This window comes from Dromiciops gliroides, chromosome 3 (genome assembly GCF_019393635.1).
Source record: "Dromiciops gliroides isolate mDroGli1 chromosome 3, mDroGli1.pri, whole genome shotgun sequence".
Taxonomy (NCBI): Eukaryota; Metazoa; Chordata; class Mammalia; order Microbiotheria; family Microbiotheriidae; genus Dromiciops; species Dromiciops gliroides.
Genome location: NC_057863.1, coordinates 277,359,654 through 277,380,675, shown reverse-complemented (window position 1 = coordinate 277,380,675; position 21,022 = coordinate 277,359,654). Strand labels below are relative to the sequence as shown.

At 37.1% G+C, this 21,022-nt stretch overlaps 1 protein-coding gene across 1 annotated transcript in view; it reads right to left on the bottom strand.

The window, feature by feature from the left end:
• CASK (calcium/calmodulin dependent serine protein kinase) overlaps positions 1-21,022 on the bottom strand; it is a 440,529-nt gene that overhangs the window by 73,767 nt on the left and 345,740 nt on the right. The window contains 1 exon segment of the mRNA XM_043998513.1: positions 606-683. Coding sequence (XP_043854448.1) covers positions 606-683 — 78 coding nt within the window.

The window sequence follows — 21,022 nt, the reverse complement described above, 5'->3', positions numbered from 1 at the left end:
TAACTGTTGATAGGGAAGAATGGAGAAGTTAACTGGCTGAAGTTCATATAGCAAGTTTGTAACAAAATGAAAGACAAATCCATTAGGCAGTGATGCTGCTGACATGTTTTCTATAAAAACAGTCATCAAATTTTGGTGACTTTCAAATCTGAGTATAATTGCATTAAATTACCAATCTGATTAAAAATCAATTGAGGGGGCAGCTAGGTGGCACAGTGGATAAAGCAACGGCTCTGGATTCAGGAGGACCTGAGTTCAAATCTGGCCTCAGACACTTGATACTTACTAGCTGTGTGACCTTGGGCAAGTCACTTAACCCTCATTGCCCCACTAAAAAAACTAAAAACAAAAAAACCCTAAAAAAAAAAAAATCAATTGAGCAAGTCAGAAAACCAATATTGAGCAACCAGAAGAACTATAAATATAAATAAATATAACAGAATAAAACACAAGAGAAATCAAAGTCATAAATGACATTTTAAAAGATTATTACATTTACTTCCAGCCAAAATATTTTCCCATTAAGAAACAGAAAAATGCTTGCAAGTAAACTAATAATTAGATTATTAAAACTTGACAGACCCAAGGAAATTTGAAAACGTTACCTCTTTGGCTCTCTGTACAGCATCACTTGGAGGATTCCTGATATGTGGTGAAGACTTTGTGTTAATTTTGTCATAAAGCTGAAAGCAAAGAGGAAAAGCCAAGAATTACATTCTATTTTGCTGTTTCCACAAGACTCACAGTTCTTCAATTATCTGTAATAGCATGAAAACATATATAGTTTCCTTGTTATATATTAAGTTTAATGAATGAAGTTTAAATCATCAAGCATTATTAGTTATAGAAGAGAAGGATCTCAAAAGAAAATGAGGATTTTAGCATTCATTTTTATTGGACATAATAAAATTTGCGCTTACTACTTTGATTACTTTTAACATAAACATAAAATTTCACTGAATCACATTTTTCTTATTCATATACTCTTATGAACTCTCTCTGAAAATGACACTAGAGTTAAATGACAGAGACCAGGCATTGGTAAGGGAGATTAGTCATCTAGGAGATCCTTAGACCATGAAATCACAGGCCCAAGCCCTATCCCTATATTAAAAAATTCAAAAGGTAAAATTATTTTGAATCAATTTATTAATCATCCTATCTGATGGCTCCAGGCATTTTCTCAGGCCGTTCCCTGTCCCTGGATCGCGTGTCCTCTTCCACTCATCTATTGACCTTCTTGGCTTTCTCTAAATTCTAACTAAAATCACACTGCCTACAGGAAGCCTTCTTTACACCCCTCTAAATTCCAGTCCCTTCCCTCTGTTACTTCCCATTTATCCTGTATATAGCTTGCTTTATATATGTTTATTTGCACATTATATCCCCCACTAGATTGTGAGCTCTAGGAACTATCTTTTGCCTCTTTTGTATCTCCAGTGCTTATTATTATTTTTTAAATTATAAAGTATTTTATTATTTTCTAGTTACATGTAGAGATAGTTTTCAACATTTGTTTTTATAAGATTTCTAGTTTCAAATTTTTTTTCCCTCCCTTCCCCAGACAGCAAGTAATCTGGTATAGGTTATATATGTACAATAACATTAAACATATTTCTGCATTAGTCATTAGAGTCTTCTTTTGAGGAAAAACCTCAAAAAAGAAAAACACCACCACCAAAAACAAAAGAAATAGTATGGTTCAATCTGTATCCATATTCCACAGTTCTTTTTTTTCCCCCTAGATTTGGAGGGCTTTTTCCATCATGAGTTCTTTGGAACTATCTTGTACTATTGTATTGTTGAGAAGAATCAAGTCTATCACAGTTGATCAACACACAATGTTGATGATATTGTGTACAATGTTCTCCTGGTTCTGCTCACATCACTCATCATCAGTTCATGCAAGTCCTTCCAGGTTTCTCTGAAACCTGTCTGCTCATCGTTTTGTTTCTTACAGCACAACAGAATTCCATTACATTCATATACCACAACTTGTTCAGCCATTCCCCAATTGACAGGCAGCCCCTCAATTTTCAATTCCTTGCCACCACAAAAAGAGCAGCTAGAAATATTTTTTGTACATGTGGGTCCTTTTCCCTTTTTTATGATCTCTTTGGGAAAAAGACCCAAAAGTGGTATTGCTGGGTCAAAGGGTATGCACAGCTTTATAGCCCTTTGGGCATAATTCCAAATTGCTCTTCAGAATGGTTGCAACAGTTCGCAGCTCCATCAACAATGTCCAGTGCTTATTATTAGTACAGTGCCTGGCACACAGCAGACACTTAATAAATGTTTACTGATTGATTTTTCTACTACTCTGCCAACTACTTTTAGTTGAAAAGTCTATGACAACATATAACTTCATTTCTTAAAATATTGGTTTACATCATATTTTAGAGATTCTCAACCTTCTTGAAATCACAAAGCTTTTTACTTTAAACAAAATTTTCAGTAAAATCTTAAAAAATTTATTTTTAAAGATACTAATGTTATTAAAATATGCGATTAACTAAAAACATTCTTTCAAATCAACTTTATTCTGAATACACTGATATCACAAACAGTTTATCTATTGAGATATGAACACTATCAGTACAACCTTTTTATTTTACAGATGAGGAAACAGGTGCAGTGAAGTTAGATAACTTACTCAATGTAACATAAGTAGTGCCAGAAGTTGGATTTGAACTCAGGTCCTCTGATTACACAACCAGTGATCTTTCTTTTCTATAATTTTCACCTTATCTCAATTTTATTTAAAAAATTTGAACATTTTCTTCTAAAATCTTCTTTTAAAAATGCCTTTGTGCTTTTTCAAGAATCATAGAATCTTCTATAATTTGGTAACATGATATATACTAAATAGCCACACCACTAGAAAGAAAACCAAACTGGACACAGTAATCACATATCAATCAATCTAAAAGCATTTATTAAGCACTTACTATGTGCCAGGCACTGTGTTATGTGCTAAGAATACAAAGAAAGGCAAAATATAGTCCTTGGCCTCTCTTTGTCTGTTGCTGAAAGAGGCTTGTTCCATTTCATAGTCTGGGTCATTAACATTTTTGGGGGGGCTGGGGTGTCTCTCTGACCTTCCACATTTCACCCAATTACCAATTAAAAGGCACTGGTTGAAACATTCAACCAAGACCCTAAGCCAATAAGGATTGTCCAGCCTCTTAACTAACACCTTTGTGATCTAAAGGGGAAGTCACAGTTTCCCTGGCCCCAGTGGACTAAATGGTCTGTGAGGTCCCTTCTAGTTTTACATCTTTGAGTTTACTTTACACATAATCTAAAGACTGCCTGACAATCCACTGATTTCATACTGTAAATTGTTGGGTTTAATGACTGATTCTAAGATCCAAAAATCAACCAATTCTCTGATGGTTCTGTGAGAAACCAATACAGACTGTAACAAAAAGGCATTTTCTGTTGTGCTAACTGGCTAGTGTAGCTTGTTCATATGGAACCTCTTGGAGTGCTTTGTAGAAGCCCTGATTTGAAAAACATTGCCATATATGAAAAATTGCTAACCTAGATAACCTGATTAGAACACAAAGGACCGACCCTTTCCCATATTCAAACCTACTTAACAAAGTATTATTGGATTTTGACCGATTGTATAGTATCCGCATGATCTATTTTAATACATTTTAATCTTTTAAGGTTTTGTTGAGATTCTGATGGCTCCAAATTGGGTCTATTCAAGTCTCTGCAGAATATAAACGGGCAGCTTTCAATTTAAAAACTTGGTTGTATTCCAAGAGTTTATTAGTAAAATTTGCTGTTTGGAACCAGGAATGCATTTTCCCAGGGAAATGTTTTAAATGGTGATAGGTTCTCAGGGTAGTGCACAAAAGTTGACTGAGATAAAAAAGAGGTGGGAAGAAAATATGTTTGAGTCATGTTTTTCTTTTAAACGTCAGAAAATAAATTTTAAAACTTTCACAAATAGATGTAGTCTCTTGACATGTTGTGATACTAATTAAACAAAATACTTTTGATATTGAATTTTAGTACTTAGAAAGCAGATTTAATTAAAAAGGAAGTAGAGCGGGGGCAGTTAGGTGGCACAGTGGATAAAGCACCAGCCCACCAGCCCTGGATTCAGGAGGACCTGAGTTCAAATCTAGCCTCAGACACTTGACACTTACTAGCTGTGTGACCCTGGGCAAATCACTTAATCCTCAGCGCCCCACCAAAAACAAAACAAAATATCATGGGCCCATAGCACCCCAGAAGTTCTCTGGGGCACATCAAAGAATCTTCTCCTCAAGAAACTAAACCAAAGAACAGACACACCTAAAGAGATAAGTGGAACCAGATCGGACTGAGCTAGCTTCATGACCTCCACCCTTCATTCTAGTCTCCCTTAACCATGGGGAGATAAGATTAGGTGTGGCTGCTTCCTTTGTGTCCTGAGGAGATGGCTTCAGAGATCTGCAGCCAACTCTCACCCAATTCCTCCAGCCACCACCAGTGGGGGATGGTCCTCCCTCACTAAAGGAACTTTTCAGTCAGATGGTCACCTGCATTGATCTTCCATAAAAGTACCTGCCAGTCTCCTGCTCGAGGAGATTGGTATCTCAGAGACACGCTCTGTGCCATGCCTTTTCCCCATGAGAAGTCCAAGGACTTCTTTCATGGTTTCCCTTCCCTTCCCCTTCCTCTAAATAAACTACTGTCTTATTCTAACTGCTTTTGTGTGTATGAGGGTGTAATTCTTTAAAGAGGAATTCCTAAGGACCCCAAACTTCAAACCCCTACCCCTACCCCTTCCCAAACCCCCTACCCCATTTTCCCCATGACAAAAACAAAAACAAAAAAACAACCAAAAAAAAAAAACCAACCCCAAAACCCAAAACCAACAAACAAAAAAAGAGGAAGCAGAGGTACATGGTGATGTGTATGGCAAATTCTGAAGAGAACTTTTGAGCCCATTCAAGGGCTTCTGAGGTTGGTAGAACTTTTTAAAATTTTAGATTCGGTTCATTAGAATAGCCTTTCTTTACAATGATACAGGTATATCAGCTGACTTTCATCAGTCATGCTCTGGGTAACTTTTTTTTTCTTTAAACCTGGAGGAACAAGCATGGGAGGAAGAGAGGATAACAAATGGAATGGATACCTTTACTCAGAAGACTTTAAATTATTTTCTGTATATTTCTGTTTCTTTCTCTCAGAGGTCTCAGTCTTTATGTCCTGGATTAGATGTCAGGTTTTTAACTAACTGGAATTCTGTATTTTGATCACCAGGTAATGGTGACACAGTTTTCAGGATTTCAACCAATTATACATTGGAGTGAGGACCCAAGCTGGATGGTTGAGCAATGGCCTCAGCTGCTTTTTGCATGGTGAAACCTTCAACAGACACAATTATGCATTAGAGTCTAGGAGGAAATGGGCTAGGAAACTCTGACTCGAAAAGGAAGTGTGTGGGTGTGGGTGTGGGTGTGTGGGGAAAGGTTAGTGGTTCTAAGCCTTGGTCTTTACCCTTCTTGTTCCAGGAGAACCAAGGTACTGCTTTTCACACAGAAGGGAATGGAAGGGATGGATGGGTGGGAACCTATGATTCAGTCAATAAGAATTTATTAACAATATTCTAAGTGCTGGGGATAGAAAGAAAAGAAAAACTGTCTGCCTTCAAGGAGTTTATGTTCTGCTGGGATTGGGAAAACCAGTCTGTGATAACCTACAGAGAGATGGAAACCTAGGTGGGAAGGGAAGGAAATAAGAATTCCTGGTATAGAGAGAAGTGTCTTTGTCTTTAATTACATTTGCTGGGGCCATTTGTAAGGGTGTACTAATCTGCTAGAGACAAAAGCTCCCCTTTGACAAAGGATATAATATGTGCAATTCATATACACAAACTGCTAATACTCTAAATCAAACTTCTTTCTACAGACTGAAGTCACATATTGCTGCCTTAGGGAGCTATCTGTGAGAAAAACTTGGGAGCTCTAAATATTACCCATTTAAAGGAAAAAGATGTGAAAAACTGGAAGAGCTTAGGGGAGCAGATTTGGGAGACAGGGGTGGGGCTGAGTCCCAGACAAGTCTAACCTACTTTTTGTGGTGGCTTCTCAGTCCAAAAATATATTCCCCACATGGCAGAAATTTGTACTTCGCTTTGTCACACTACCCCAAAAGTATACTAATTAATTATAGAGTACTATGCCTGGAGTCAGGGAAGACCTGAATTCAAATCCAGCCCCAGACATTTACTAGCTGCATAACCCTGGGAAAATCACTAGACCCTCTTTGTCTCAGTTTTCTCATCTGTAAAATGAGCTAGAGAAGAAAATGGCAAACCACTCTATTATCTTTGCCAAGAAAATCCCAAATGGGGATGAGACTGAAAACAATTCAACAACTTGAGAGGTTATATGACTTGCTTAATGTAACAGAGCTAGTATGTGTCAGTTAGGACTTGAATCCAGATTTTCCTCATTTCAAGGACTGCCCTCTTTGCATTTCTCCTTCAGTTTCCCCACCACATTTGAGAAAAATGTCACATTAGAGGACAGTAGCTTTTCATTTTCTCATTCTTATTGGTTATTTTCACATTGTGCTCTCCCTGCAAATGACAATATCTTAAGCAGTTCATATTTTATAGAGATAATGGCTGAACTCATGGAAGCTGATGAGATCACAAGCAATAGAACATAAAGAAGAAAAGAGGGCCCAGCACAGAACCTTTGGATTTTATTAAGGGAAATGGGAGGAATTTCTGTTACTTCTTTCTTTCTTTCTCTTTATGGACATATATCAAACAGTCATAATCTTTTGATTTGTGTCATAGGCAAAAGTTTAGAATCATAGGACCCAATAATGTATTTTAGCTGTTTTACTTATAAGCCTAAAAAATTATATTAATGCAAGTATGAGGCACTGAGAATTGGAATGGGGGATGTTATTATGGGGTTATATAAACCCATTGTGCAATGGAAAGAGCATTGGCTTTGGATTTGAGGAACTAAGCTCAAATTCTCTGCTTCTTACCCCTTATGACCTTGGGCAAACCACTTAATTTACCTGGGATTCAGGTTCTCCATCTGTAAATGAGGAGCTTGGATTAGAAGACACTTAAGATAAGAGCCTTTCCAACTCTAAATCCAAGTAAGTACAAGAAGCAAGGTAGTTGTATGAGCAAAATTTGGTTTAAGAACCATTTGAATATTTGTTGGTTGGGTGAAAATCATTTAGTCTAGTGGTTCTCAAAGTGTGATCCAGTACCCTGGGGATCCCCAAAACCTTTTCAAAGAATCTTCAAGATGCAAATTATTTTCATAATAATTCTAAGGCATTAAAAAAGATTTAATGTGGTAAATAGTGATAGATATATAATCCACATAAATTAAAGCTTATGAGGAAGGGAGTCCTCAATCATTGGGGGGGGGGGGCAGGCAATGAGGGTTGCCCAAGGTCACACAGCTAGTGTATGTCAAGTGTCTGAGGTCGAATTTGAACTCAGCTCCTCCTGAATCCAGGGCCTGTGCTTTTATCCACTGCGACACCTAGCTGCCCCATCCTCCATAATTTTTTTAATTTGTTTTTTTTTTTTTAATTTTTGGAGGGCAATGAAGGTTAAGTGACTTGCCCAGGGTCACACAGCTAGTTAAGTGTCATGTGTCTGAGGCTGGATTTGAACTCAGGTACTCCTGAATCCAAGGCCAGTGCTTTATCCACTACACCACCTAGCTGCAAAAATTAAAAAACAAAAACAAAAACCATCCTCCATCATTTTTAAGAGTGTAAGAGGGTCCTGAGACCAAAAAGTCTGAGAATGATTGGCCTAGTCCAATCTCATGATTTTACAGATGAAGACACTGAGGTCCAAAATTAGGAAGTGAAGTGCTGGGAAATTAAAACAACAACAACTACTCACCCCCCCCCCCCCCCAGTCCTTAAACCAGGGTAACATACCAAGAAAGGGCAAGAGGCTAAAAGACCGTATTACTTTCAAAAGCGGGACATAATGACAAGCTTTACTTGCACCCTATTCAATGATGCTCAAAATGAAGGTGACAGAAATTTCCTAGGAGGTTGGTGGCTAAATATAGAAGACTAAAACCAAGATGGTTTTAGATAAAAGAATTCAGTGAAGTGGGAGTACTTTGAGAAAGGTAAGTTTTTTCCCTCTGAGTTTCCCTTCTTTTAGTTAGCTTGATGGAAAACTCCTTAAATATGAAAAAAAAAAAAAGGAGCAATGACTATGCCAAATTCCCAGCTAAATACAAAATATGTTGGAACAGTATAAGACATAGTGGGAAGAATTATTTTCAAATTTATTTCTTTGGGCTTCAAAGTCTTCCCCAATGAATAAAAATAGTATCTAAATCTTTCTTTAGGGCTATCTAGGCAGTCCCTGACTCTCCCTTTATGCAGTCACTCTATTTGACTGCCTCCTTTTTCATCTTCCCAATTGCCTGTCTATCAGTGAAACTTTCATCTTTGTCTTTACTTCTGATTCAGGGTCAACCTAGGATGGCATCTGTGGTGGTAGGACTGGTAGTGGCAAAGATAGGGGAGAAAACAGTCTTTTCCTTCTATTCTTGCTAATGAAGGCAGGTAATCTCACCTTGTACTACTTGTAAAAGTTCATAGAACCCCCATAATAACATCCCCCATCCCAATTCTCAGATTGTCACGAAACATTTTATCCATCCATCCATCCATCCATCCATCCATCCATCCATCCATCCATCCATCCATCCATCCTTTATTTCCATTTCAATTTATTTTTCGCTCAACTGTAAGTGAATCTTATTTCAGCCCCAAGCTAACTTCTTTCCCAACAGTTCAAATGGAATAGAGGAAAGGAACTTTCCTTTCTACTTCCTTTATTCCTAACAGTAAAAAATAGAGGGAAAGCTGGCAGAAATAAAAAGACAGGTCTTGGTGAAAGGGAAAGCAAGTGAAGAAAGAAAACAAATCTGGGGCCTGAAGAAGTAAAGAAAGCTATCACTGAATCAGTTTTAGGTTCAAAATATGATATCTGACCCCATTCATGGTGAGGGAGGCCCAGTCTGAGGATCCCTTTCTCCCTTGCCCTTTGTTTGCAACTGCAGTCACGACAATTGTGATAAAAAACTATCTCCAATCACATATAGTGCTATGTAAGATAACATATAAGGGATGTTATGAATAGTCCCAGTCTACAGGACTTTTATTATCATCTAAGAAGAATCAGGATGATAAAATATTATGTTTTCACTGAATATTTTCTACCCTTTAATTTAAAGATTTGAGCTTTGGGGAAAAGGAGTGTTAAATTATCCCGAGGGGTGATTTACTATGAACACATTTTCTCTTTCAGCAGTTTTCTCTTAGCATTTACCTAACTTCAGCACTTATTTTAAACCAACAAAACAAGGAAATGTGAACAGCTGCAAGTGGAACAGATTGTTTTAGACTGTCCCATGATCTACTCTCTCACTGCCAGTCTTTTTGGCACAGTCACAAATTTTACGATGTACTAAGCTCTGTGGATTGAATTAATCTGGGTATCTTAAAGCTGCCTCATAGTTTAAGAATCACATGCTATGAATTTAAGACACATATTTTTAAATTATGGGTTATCTGTTTTTTAAAATAACATAAGGAATATGGCTGGCAATATTGACTTCAACTCAGAAGTTATATTTTAAACTAAAGGCATTCTGTCTTAGCAATATTTTTAGAGGCTTAAAAGTTCAAATTAAGTTTCTGGGGGCAGCTAGGTGGCACAGTGGATAGAGCACCGGCCCTGGAGTCAGAAGTACCTGAGTTCAAATCTGGCCTCAGACACTTAACACACACTTACTAGCTGTGTGACCCTGGGCAAGTCACTTAACCCCAATTGCCTCACTAAAAACAAAAAACTAAAATTAAGTTTCTGAAAATTTACGTTCACACTGCCGTCCCTCTTTGCATCCTCTTTCATTACATAGCTTTCAGAATGAAGTATTGATTTTAGTCTAATAGTTGAGCACGCTCTTTGATAAATTAACACAGGAGTCAGCAGCCTGGCATTTACAAGCTGTGTGATCACAGACAGTCATTTAATTGATCAAAGCCTAGGTTTCCTCATCTGATAACACTACTGTGTACCTCACAAGATTACTGTTTATTGTGAAAATTACTTGAAATAATGTATATGAAAGTGCCCTGTAAACTCAGAAGTGCTGTTCTAATGTAATATTAAGGATAAAAATGATTCAGTAAATAATAAATTTAGGTTTCTAAACAAACGTCCTTTCTGACAATTAACTAAGAGTTAAATGAAAAAGTATTTAGTGAAAATCTGTAATATCCCCCAAAGTTAATAATTATTAACCATTTAGCAAGTATACCACACAAATAATGGAAATGAGTTTCTTTGGAAAGTTCGACATTGTAAAATAACTTCTTCCCTCATCTGTGCACTAAAAAGTCTAGCAGATTATAAGACTAAATTCCTGTGATTTCCCCCTAGTAAATCCAGTAGGTCTGCTACTGATATTCAGAAATATTTTGCAAATGTATTTCAAAAAATTTGTAGACGACAGAAAACATGATTTCTACAGTAGGATGAAATTCAACTGTCCTATTGCATTTTTTAAATCACTGCTCTGAATGTTTTTTTTACACAAGCTGATATTATGGCATCTTGCCTATATTTTTATATAAACCAATCTATCTCCATTATGCTAAAACAAAACAAAACAAAAAACAACTTTCATATGGCTCTCTTTGGCATCTTTAAAGATAAATTTGGTGTTGAATTAACATCTCTCAGATAAGAAATATAATGACACCCACTAGACAGTGTAAAAAATGAGCATAATTAATAACAGATTAAAAACTCCCTAATTGGGTCCTTTAGGAAACCAAAGTCCTAACTATGAAAATAATATACAACAGAATCTAAAATAAATGCAAAACAAGTAACATTTAGAAAAATTAAAGAACTACAACTAAGTTCAGATGAGCAATTGTGCTAGATTTTAATATTATATTTCTATTACATCCCTATTCAGATTATATTTTTATTATAAAAATTTGGTGACTATAAGTGACTAAAATTGTTGTATAAAATATCATAATGTATGGGGCTGATGCTAAATCCTAAAATAAAAACAAAACATAGCATAAAAACAAAACATCTCAAACAATATCACACTAAGAAATGAAAAGACCCCACCCCTCCAAAAAGAGAACATGATTTCCCCCCCATATATTTGAAATTTCTGTCTTACAATGCAGAATATATGAAAATCATCAAGCAAACAAAAGTGACCAGAAGTGATAGGGACTGAAATGCTATCATCCTCCTCTGGGCTTTCTTACCTTTAGCTTTGACCTGATTATGGTAGATTCATTTTAAATGATACCAGTGAAAAATCCGTATATTTAAAAAAAATTAAAAGTAGATACATAAAGGGCTAGGTGAGCAACTAGCCCTATAAAAGTGGCAAACTTATATTCTGATCATGATGTTTATGAGAAGTTAGTTCAGTTCAATCAGCCTGTTCCCTAAAGTGCCCCAAACTATTTTTGGCCAACTCCGTGGCCTGGCTCAGAAAAATATGGAAAAGAGTTTTTCCACAACAAATCAACCTTGCTCCATGTCAGCGGACTGACTCAGTCTCCCTAGGGAACAAAGCTTCTGACTGTAATAAAGGAGTCTGAATCTTTTGGAAAAATTTGGGTGAGCTGTTTATTTAACGGAATAGGATAAGACAACTTGTCTTGACACCACTATTATAGAAAATAAATTCTTATTTCTTCAAAGCAAGGCTGGTATGAGAACTAGGAATGGACTTGGTTTAACATCTTGAAAAAATAAAGGATATTACGTGTCTGGCATTTTTTCCTCCAGAAGATATGATAGAGAATCAGTAATAAATGTACTTCTATGCTTAAATAACAGCATCAGAACAAAATTTTAATGAATTTTCATAAACAGTTGCTATCTAATAAGAGTAGGTTTTTTTTTAAAGATTTGAAAAAATGATTTCTACATACTAGTTCTTCAAGGTCCTACAAGTATATAGTCATTCCAAATTTACATATGAAAAGACTGAGGGTCCCAGATGCTAAGCCACACAGTTAGTGTCAGAAGCAAGATCCAAACCTATCTCTCTCTTTTTTTTTTAAGTGAGGCAATTGGGGTTAAGTGACTTGCCCAGGGTCACACAGCTAGTAAGTGTTAAGTGTCTGAGGCCGGATTTGAACTCAGGTACTCCTGACTCCAGGGCTGGTGCTCTATCCACTGTGCCACCTAGCTGCCCCACCTAGCTATCTCTTGATTCTAAGTCTAGCATTCTTTTCCTCAATACCATACTGCTTCCATCTTGATTTGTTTAACCAAAGCAACAATGAAATTATATTCTAGATCCAACTCCTTTTAGATTAACTACCAAATTGGTGGAGCACAACTGTGTCTTGAGAGAAAATTAAATGGACACCCTGATAATTTTCTTACCAATGGGGAATATAACTACTTCATGAACTTGCCAATTAGACTATCTCTTGATTATCTTTAGTGGCTAACTCTTCCATCAATGATAGCTCTGTCTTTAATTTTAATAAAGCCAATTTAACAAGAGTCTACTAATAAATATGCTATCCTTTGTATATAAAAGTGTTGTTGATTGCCCATCATGTCATCAGCTTTGAGTTTTTCCAAGTGCTAATAGACTTGTATTCCATTCCATTCCAAAAAACACTAATTAAGCAGATTTATGCTGGGTTAGGGGAAACACAAATCTTAGATTAAAAAAAAAATAACCCTGCCTTTGTGATGCTTACAAGTACTGTAACAGAAAGGAGCATGATGGAACCAGAAGCTTATAAGCAACATGATAGAAAGAACGCTTCACTTGAAAGTCTACTGATAGCATAACATAATACTGATTAATGTTGTACCCCAAATCCATAAAACCCCTGGATCTTTTTTCCCAAGAAACTGCTATTTTCACATACTTCCCTCACTATGCATTTGTGTTGCTGATATTTTGAACTCAAGTTTATAACTTCATATTTAATCCTCTTAAATATAATTTAATTAGATTTAGACCAATGTTCTAGCCCATCAAAATCTTTTTGGATACTAACTTTACCATTTAACATATTATCTTTCTCAGCTTTATGTCATGAGCAAATTCTATAAGTATGTCATATTTTTACCTCAGTCATTCACAAAAATATGAAATGACATAAAACCGAGAAGAGTAACTTCACTTGAGAACTCTCTCAGGTTGGCATTGAACCAAACTGGTTCCAACCTAATTGGTTCCAAATCTTCCTAAATATATTATAATTAAGTCCTTTGAGTTAACCAGGCTGTGCCCTGCTCTCAATCCATACATAAATTCTGTTTTTAACAGGTGTATGTGTGTGGGGGAAGCGAGGAAGGCAAGGCAGGGCTGCCACACTGTGAAGCTTTGTACATGATGAGGATTGTAGGCCTCTAGATTTAGAGCTAGCCCTTCAGTACTAGTAGTTATTGGGTCCAACCCTCATTTTACATATGAGGAAAATGGATGTGACTTGCTTTATGGCTACTATTAGGAAGTGTCTAACTTCAAATTCAGGCTTCAAGGTTAGTACCTTATTCCCTACATCATGGTAAGGAGTCATGTGAGGTGAACATTGAAAGAGAAGGGTTCTGAAAGGCAGAGATGAGGGAGGAATAAATTCCAGGAAGGGGATGACTTATACAAATGGAAGGGCATGGGAGATGGATGGTCAAGTCAATTTACAGTTTGTATTGGATGGTGATAAATCTAGTCCAGTTAGGATAAAACATAGCACAAAGGGGATTAATGTGAAATTTGATTAGAAAGCCAGGTTTCAGCCATACCATAGAGGGCATTATACACTACATTGAAAAGTCTGTCTCTTATGTAGGAGGAAATATAGAGCTATTGAATATTTTTAAGAAGTGTAGTGGGAAATTTAGTAATGAGGGCTTGAATGATAATTGGGTGGTGGTATAAAGTGAAAAGAGGGAACTGGTATGAGAGATGGTATGGATGGATGAATGAATGAATGAATGGATCAAGATGTATTTATTAAAAAATCTACTACATAAGTGTGAGGTAGGCAAGGATTAAAATTTAGGAAGAGGTAGGAAGGGAAAATAATTTTTATCTCAGACTACTCCCAATGGGACTCTGAATTATAGGGATTAGGGAAACTGGTTGTGGCAATTTGCCAGGAGTAAGACAGGGGGAAGAACCAGCTGATGGCACTAATACTCCTCATCTTTCCAGGATCCTGTGATGAATGGGTATGACATCAGTGGCATCTGCTTCCATGGCTTCTTATTCCAAACACCAGAGACATGATAGTAGAGCTCTACAGCAGAGCACGTGTCAAAAAATATGTGGTGACAAGGTCTCTAAGGCTGGACAGAATTCTCTCTGTACTCTTATTCCAAGATGGTGGAAGATGAAGCCCATGAGATACCCTACATGTGGAATATGATCAGCACTAGATTTACAGATTTATTAGCCAAAACCCCCCTATGGTCTTGGGCTATAAGTAAGAGAGCTATAATGGTTACAATTAGGGAGATGAAAATGCTGCAGTATTTTGCCAAGTCAAACTATATCTGGGCACTATATTTTGGGAAAGGACATCAATAAGCCAAAGAGTGACCAGAGGAGGGGGGAAACCAGAATCATGAAGAGCCTCAAAACCATATAAAGACTGCTGAAAGCCCTGGGAATATTTGGCCTAAAGAAGAAAAGACTTGCAGGGTTCGGGGGGGAAGGAGAGAAGGGATAGCTATCTAAACCTTTGGAGACAGCAGTCGTCAATGATTTGATGATATAATGTAAAAGAAAGAAAGATATATATATATATTTTTTTGGGGGGGGCAGAGCAATGAGGGTTAAGTGAGTTGCCCAGGGTCACAGAGCTAGTAAGTATCTGAAGCCTAATTTGAACTCAGTTCCTCCTCAATCCAGGGTCAGTGCTTTATCCACTGCGTCACCTAGCTGCCCAATGTAAAAGAAATATTAATACTTCTTTTGTTTGGCTGTAGAAGGTAGAATGAGGTGGAAGGTTCAGACAGGTGTATGTTGGCTTTGTGTAAGAAAAAATTCCCAACAATTACACAGGTGGAATATACTGTCTCAGGAGTAGTGAGTTTTCTTTTACTTAAGATCTTCCAGCTAAGACTGGATTGTAACACTTGAGAGATTTTATCTCTAGTATTTTGTATCAGGGATAAATTGTACTAGGTGGCCACGACAGGATTATCTAACTCTGTGATTCTTTATAATGGGATTTGGGTTTGAGAGTCTCCAATGATCACACTAATGCTGATTACTGATTCTCAGAAGAGGTAAAAGGCAGTGCTTGGAAAAGTTGATTGCCTCAGAAAGGTAACAGGTACCCCAGATGTTAAAACTAGAAGCTCTACACAGTAACATTTGGCAAAAGGGGCAGGGGATAAATTAGAGCCTAGGAGAGGGTTCAGGGAGGTGGAGTTGTGAAGGAACTTTGAGATTTTGGAGAAACTACACCTTTAGAATGGATAGGGCAATCTTTAAAAAAGTAGCAGCTTAGAGGAAATGATCCAGGAAAAGGGAAAAAGGTAAAAGATGACTTCAGGGAAAATTCAGACAGCAGAATCCACAGATGATACAAAATCAAGGTTCAGGTCAGTAATTCTGATTTTGGGAACCAGTCTTTCAGACAGTTCCTGGTTTCCTTATTGACAAAAGGACATGAGAGAAATAAAACTGGCTTTGGACTAAGGTTGAAAGAAAAGCTAAAATACAAAGGCAAACTAGAAATAACTGTAAAGGACTTGGCTATGTGAGAACTCGTGCCATACTGAATAAGCTAGTGACCTTTTGATTTATTTAATTCAATTTTATAGCATATACTCCATATACACTCTAGTAAAATAAACACATTTACTCAGTTTGACTTCCTTAGTTATTTCATTTATCTTGTTGTTAGACATTGTGTTTATTGTTCTCTTGGTTCCGCTAATTTTGCCATTATTTCATACAAATCTTTATACGTGTCTCTGAATTTTTGTCATTCCTTACTAGCCAATTATAATCTATTATGTCCATTTTTATTGAGTTGTTTCTGTCATGTCCCACCCTTCATGACTCCATTTTGGGTTTTCTTAGTAAAGATATTAGAATGGTTTGCCAATGCAATCTCCAGCTCATTTTGCAGAGGAAGAACAAAGGCAAACAAGGTTAAGTGACTTGCTCAGGGTCACAGAGCTAGTAAGTGTCTGAAGCCAGATTTGAGCTCAGGAAGATGATTTTTCCTGAATCCTGGCCAGGCCCTCTATCCAATATGCCACCTAGCTGACCTTATTAAGTACCTATACCCTAAGTTTTTAAGCTATTCATCAATTGATGGACACCCACACTTTTTCCCATTTATTTGCTACCATAAAGAGTACGGCTATTAATATTTGTTACTTTTTTTTTTTGGCGAGGCAATTGGGGTTAAGTAACTTGCCCAGGGTCACACAGCTAGTAAGTGTTAAGTGTCCGAGGCTGGATTTGAACTCAGGTCCTCCTGACTCCAGGGTCAGTGCTCTATCCACTGCGCCACCTAGCTGCCCCTAGCTATTAATATTTGGCATACATTGGGCCTCTGTTTCTGTCTCTGATTATTTTAGTGATATTGTTGTGTCAAGGGGACAATTTGGTCACTCTTCTTGCACAGTTCTAAACTAATATCCAGAATGGTGGGACTATGGAAAAGATTTATATTGGGAGAGTTAAAGCTTAAATGTGGAAGGTATTGTATTTGATGATCCTCACACTTCCCCTTTGACCACCTTTTCTGTGCAAAAACTATAACCCTATGTAATGGTATTGGTGGGAATGAGATGTAACATACTGAAAATTAGAGAACTTATTAATTACCATTCATATCCTAAGCCAGGTCTTTATAATTAAAACTTTTTAGTTACTCTTAAATTGAAAGCACCAACAAGTATTTGCATTATAATATGCAAAATTACCAGAAAAAAGAGGACTGTACATGAAACTACCAATTTTATTTGCATATAGCTTGTAGGATGCATTTTCTATGAAGGGAAATAATAGTTATTGCTCCTGCTTTGCTCCTTTCTAAAAAGACAATTTCTGGTGGAAGTTTGAGCAGTATCTTTAAGTTTCAAGATATCAAAGTAGGGCATGAGACAGAAATATGATAACTTAGCTTAGAAAAAGAGAATCTTAAGCCAGATGGCTTACAAAAATAACAACCCAAACTAAATCTGTCACAAACATTCATGTTAAAACAATTACAGCGGAAAAAATGAAAAAAAAAAATTAGCTAGGACAAGATCAAATCTCTAGGTAACACTTAAACTTATTAATTTAATGTTTACTACTTAAGTAATGTGAATACTATGATAACTTTAAAAATAATGAGTTTGGCCACATGCTACGAACATTTCAGAAGCTAAAGGGAGAAACTGGCCATTTTACTGTAGCTTTCATTTGTTTCCTAAAATACTAGATGTATTAGTTAATCATTGGTAAGGTTCGGGTAGTCTGATTATTTGGAAATGTGTCTCTCTTTAAGAATTTAGAAACATTTTAATGAGTGACACAAAATAAGCAAACAGTTGCACAACATATTGTGTTGGGGCCTTTTCTAGTCCTAGGAACTGTCTGTAGTCTCACAGCATAGATGCAAGACACTCTAATATATGGAGAACCAATTAAAAAGCTCAGAGTGAATGTCAACTTGTTTATTGTCCCTATAGCTTGACGTGGAGTCTAGATACTGGCTCAGAAGAATTAGGAATTAAGTGAGAAATTCAAGTCATGGACAAACTTTGGCATTTTTGTTCTTTGTGAGCTCATGACCACCTGGTGCAAAAGAATGGGCCCAGGGCAATGTTTCCACAGTCCAGCCAAAGCCAGGAAGAAGGAGCCTCAGCTTCTGCCCAAAGTAAGCCCTCGGATGAGTCAGATCCTCTCCCCTGTTTGTCACACTGACAAATCACAGTGCTTAAAGATGCCCAAACTGGGAGCAGGTTTAAAAGATAACACTTTGCTTCCCTATCATTTTGCTGCCTTACAAATCCCAGGCAAAGACTAACAAGTACATATCAGAGTTGGAAGCTCTTGTACAAAAGGGGAAGCCATCTTTGTGATGCTCCCAGCCTGCCTGAAGAGCAGCTCTGGAGTCAACTGTGTGATCTGCTTTTATATCTTTTAATAAATTTCATTTGCACATATAAGCTTTATGCATGAGTTTTTTTACTCCTGATCTGCCACAGAATCTCTTATTTGGAGACATCTGATATTAAATGTAGGATTTTAAAAGGGTAGAACAATTAGATTAATTCTTTTCATTGTAAGAAAAATCCTATAAACAAACAGGATTCACACAGAATCCCTAATTAGGTTTTTGGGAAAAACAAAGTAGCTGAAGAGATGGTTCCTTTTCTTCTATTGTTTGCTTTTAGTAACTAAGCAGTTACTTCCCAGGCCACAATAAATGAGGTAAACTGCTGGTTTTGGTTTTAGTGAGATAATGACAGGAATATTTCTCCCTTCAGTCTTAAGGATGGGGCTCGGCTGGTTCCATCTGTTTCTAAACAGGGAATTGTATTTGGTAATTATGAAGAAGCTGAAAATTCTGTTTGAGACCAGCTCTCAGTCCAAGATCATTTTAAAAGGTTGAGTAACAAATATCAATTTGGGGTCCTACAATCTGTGAGGGCCTTTATGGAGGTGCTCATTTCTTGTTTTGGGTTTTATTTGTCTACAGGTATTCTGTCCAGTTTGAGTATTCTTTTCCCTAGCCCCAACTATTGCACAATGGAGGATTTATTTTTGAGTCTCAGAAATGAAGGCCTGCTTTGACCTTCTAGTTAAACTAGAAATATGTTTACATTGGCCTAATAAAATCTAAAAAGGCTTAGTTTAGCTTCTTTCTGGTCTGAAGGCAGCTCCTTCTAAGGACAGTCACAGTAGCTCGAGATGACGTAGCTTCACTTGTCCCTTAAGCATTTTTACAGAGAAGGAAATATGCCAATGTGACTTTAAAAAACAAGCCTTGATTGGTCACAACTATCCTTGGGGATTCCTGCTGTAGGGTCCCACTGTAAAATCAGGTACATTTTATTATCTTCAAACTAGGGTATTTCTTTCTTTTTTTTTTTTTAGTGAGGCAATTGGGGTTAAGTGACTTGCCCAGGGTCACACAGCTAGTAAGTGTTAAGTGTCTGAGGCTGGATTTGAACTCAGGTACTCCTGACTCCAGGGTTGGTGCTCTATCCACTGCACCACCTAGCTGCCCTAAACCAGGGTATTTCTTAATACTAAAACCCAGAGTTTTGATGGCTGTGAAAAGTTTTCACCATGTTCTGAATTTGTACTGGCTACTTGTTTTTCCCATGTGTAACATAGCGGATCCCCAAGGATGGCGAACCAGTCCTGAATCCTAAGGATCTAAATGGTCAAATCAGCTCTATCATGATCTTTACTCTAAGGAGGAAATCCTTACTTCCTAGCCTGATTTTCTCTTAAGCTTGGAACACTGTACTTAAATCATAGTTATGTTGAAGTGACTCTAGTATATAGTTTATCAGAATGAAGTTTTCAAAACATGTTTTTATTTACAGGAAAATTGTATTGGCAAGAAGTTTCAGAATATCAAATCTCTGGGTAGCTACCAACAATATTTATTATATTTTGACATGATTGGGAAGTCTATCATGGCTAAAATTAACTTTTCTATATCAGTCTAACACAAAACAGCATAAATATTGTCGAACAAACTACAGCCTAATGAAAGAAAGATGTCCCTGTGAGTCAGATTTCTCATTTGCATTACAAGGAAAAAGTTAGATTTAGAGCCAGAGGATCTGGGTTGGAAACTTGGTCCTGCTAATGAGTGCCTATATGATCTCGGGCAAATTACCTCTCTGGGCTTCCATTTTCTCACCTTATGGAAGAAAGGGGTTAGACTGATCTCTAAGATCAAGCCCATTTCTAATCCAATCATCTAATCCTTTCTGGGACAGTATTCAGTATTCAATATTATGAAGAAGTTTCTCTGCTTATTGTACTTGGAATGAATGCATCTCAGAATTCATTTTTACTTCAGAGACACTCATAATAGTGTTGTGAAAGGATTAATTTGCCTTGGATGGTGGTGTCAGAGCTAAATTTAGTCACGGTCACTCTTTTCAGCCAAACCCTCCAAAGAGGGTTCCTTAATACCAAATCTAGGTTTTTGATGGTTAAAACAAATTCCCTGGTTTGGGCAGCAACTCATGTGAATAGACTCAGGGGGGCAGCTAGATGGCAGTGGATAGAGCACTGGCCCTGGAGTCAGGAGTACCTGAGTTCAAATCCGGACACTTACTAGTTGTGTGACCCTGGGCAAGTCACTTAATCCCAATTGCCTCACTAAAAAAAAAAAAAAAAAGAATAGACTCAGGAAAGAGAAGGCATTTCTACAGTTCATAATATTCTTCAAGGAAAGCACACCCTCTTTTTTAGGAAGACAATTTACACAGTAGCCAAGGAGGGACATAAAACAGCAACCTCACTCAGGGTGGAACAGAAGCCGTGCACCACATCAGACAGGTGCATTTTAAGTGCTTGGTCTCTCATACTGAGTGCTAGCTCCATTTCCAAATAATTTTGTCAATGAAACTGATGTTTGGGAGACAATAAACAAATTGGCTGTAGGAAATAGAGAATGTATGAAATAGATGTTCTGGAACATTTTCCAGAAAGAAATACACAAAATAAATATTATTCATAAGCTTTTCAAATTAAGAGAAAACCAAGCTGAACGTGGACCTGGATTTCACACGACATCACGTATTTGTCAGTGGTATGTATGGCTCTGGGCAGACACACGTGATTTTAAAGCTCCAGAGTGAAAAGACAGCAAACAAGCATGGTGAGTTGCTTGCCATAGAAGTTAGCCACAATGGTTTGCTAGGAGAGGGCTTAAACTTATTCTACTTGTGACCCCCCCCTTTTCACTGTGCATATAGGTTTATAAAAGTAGGTACATACAAATG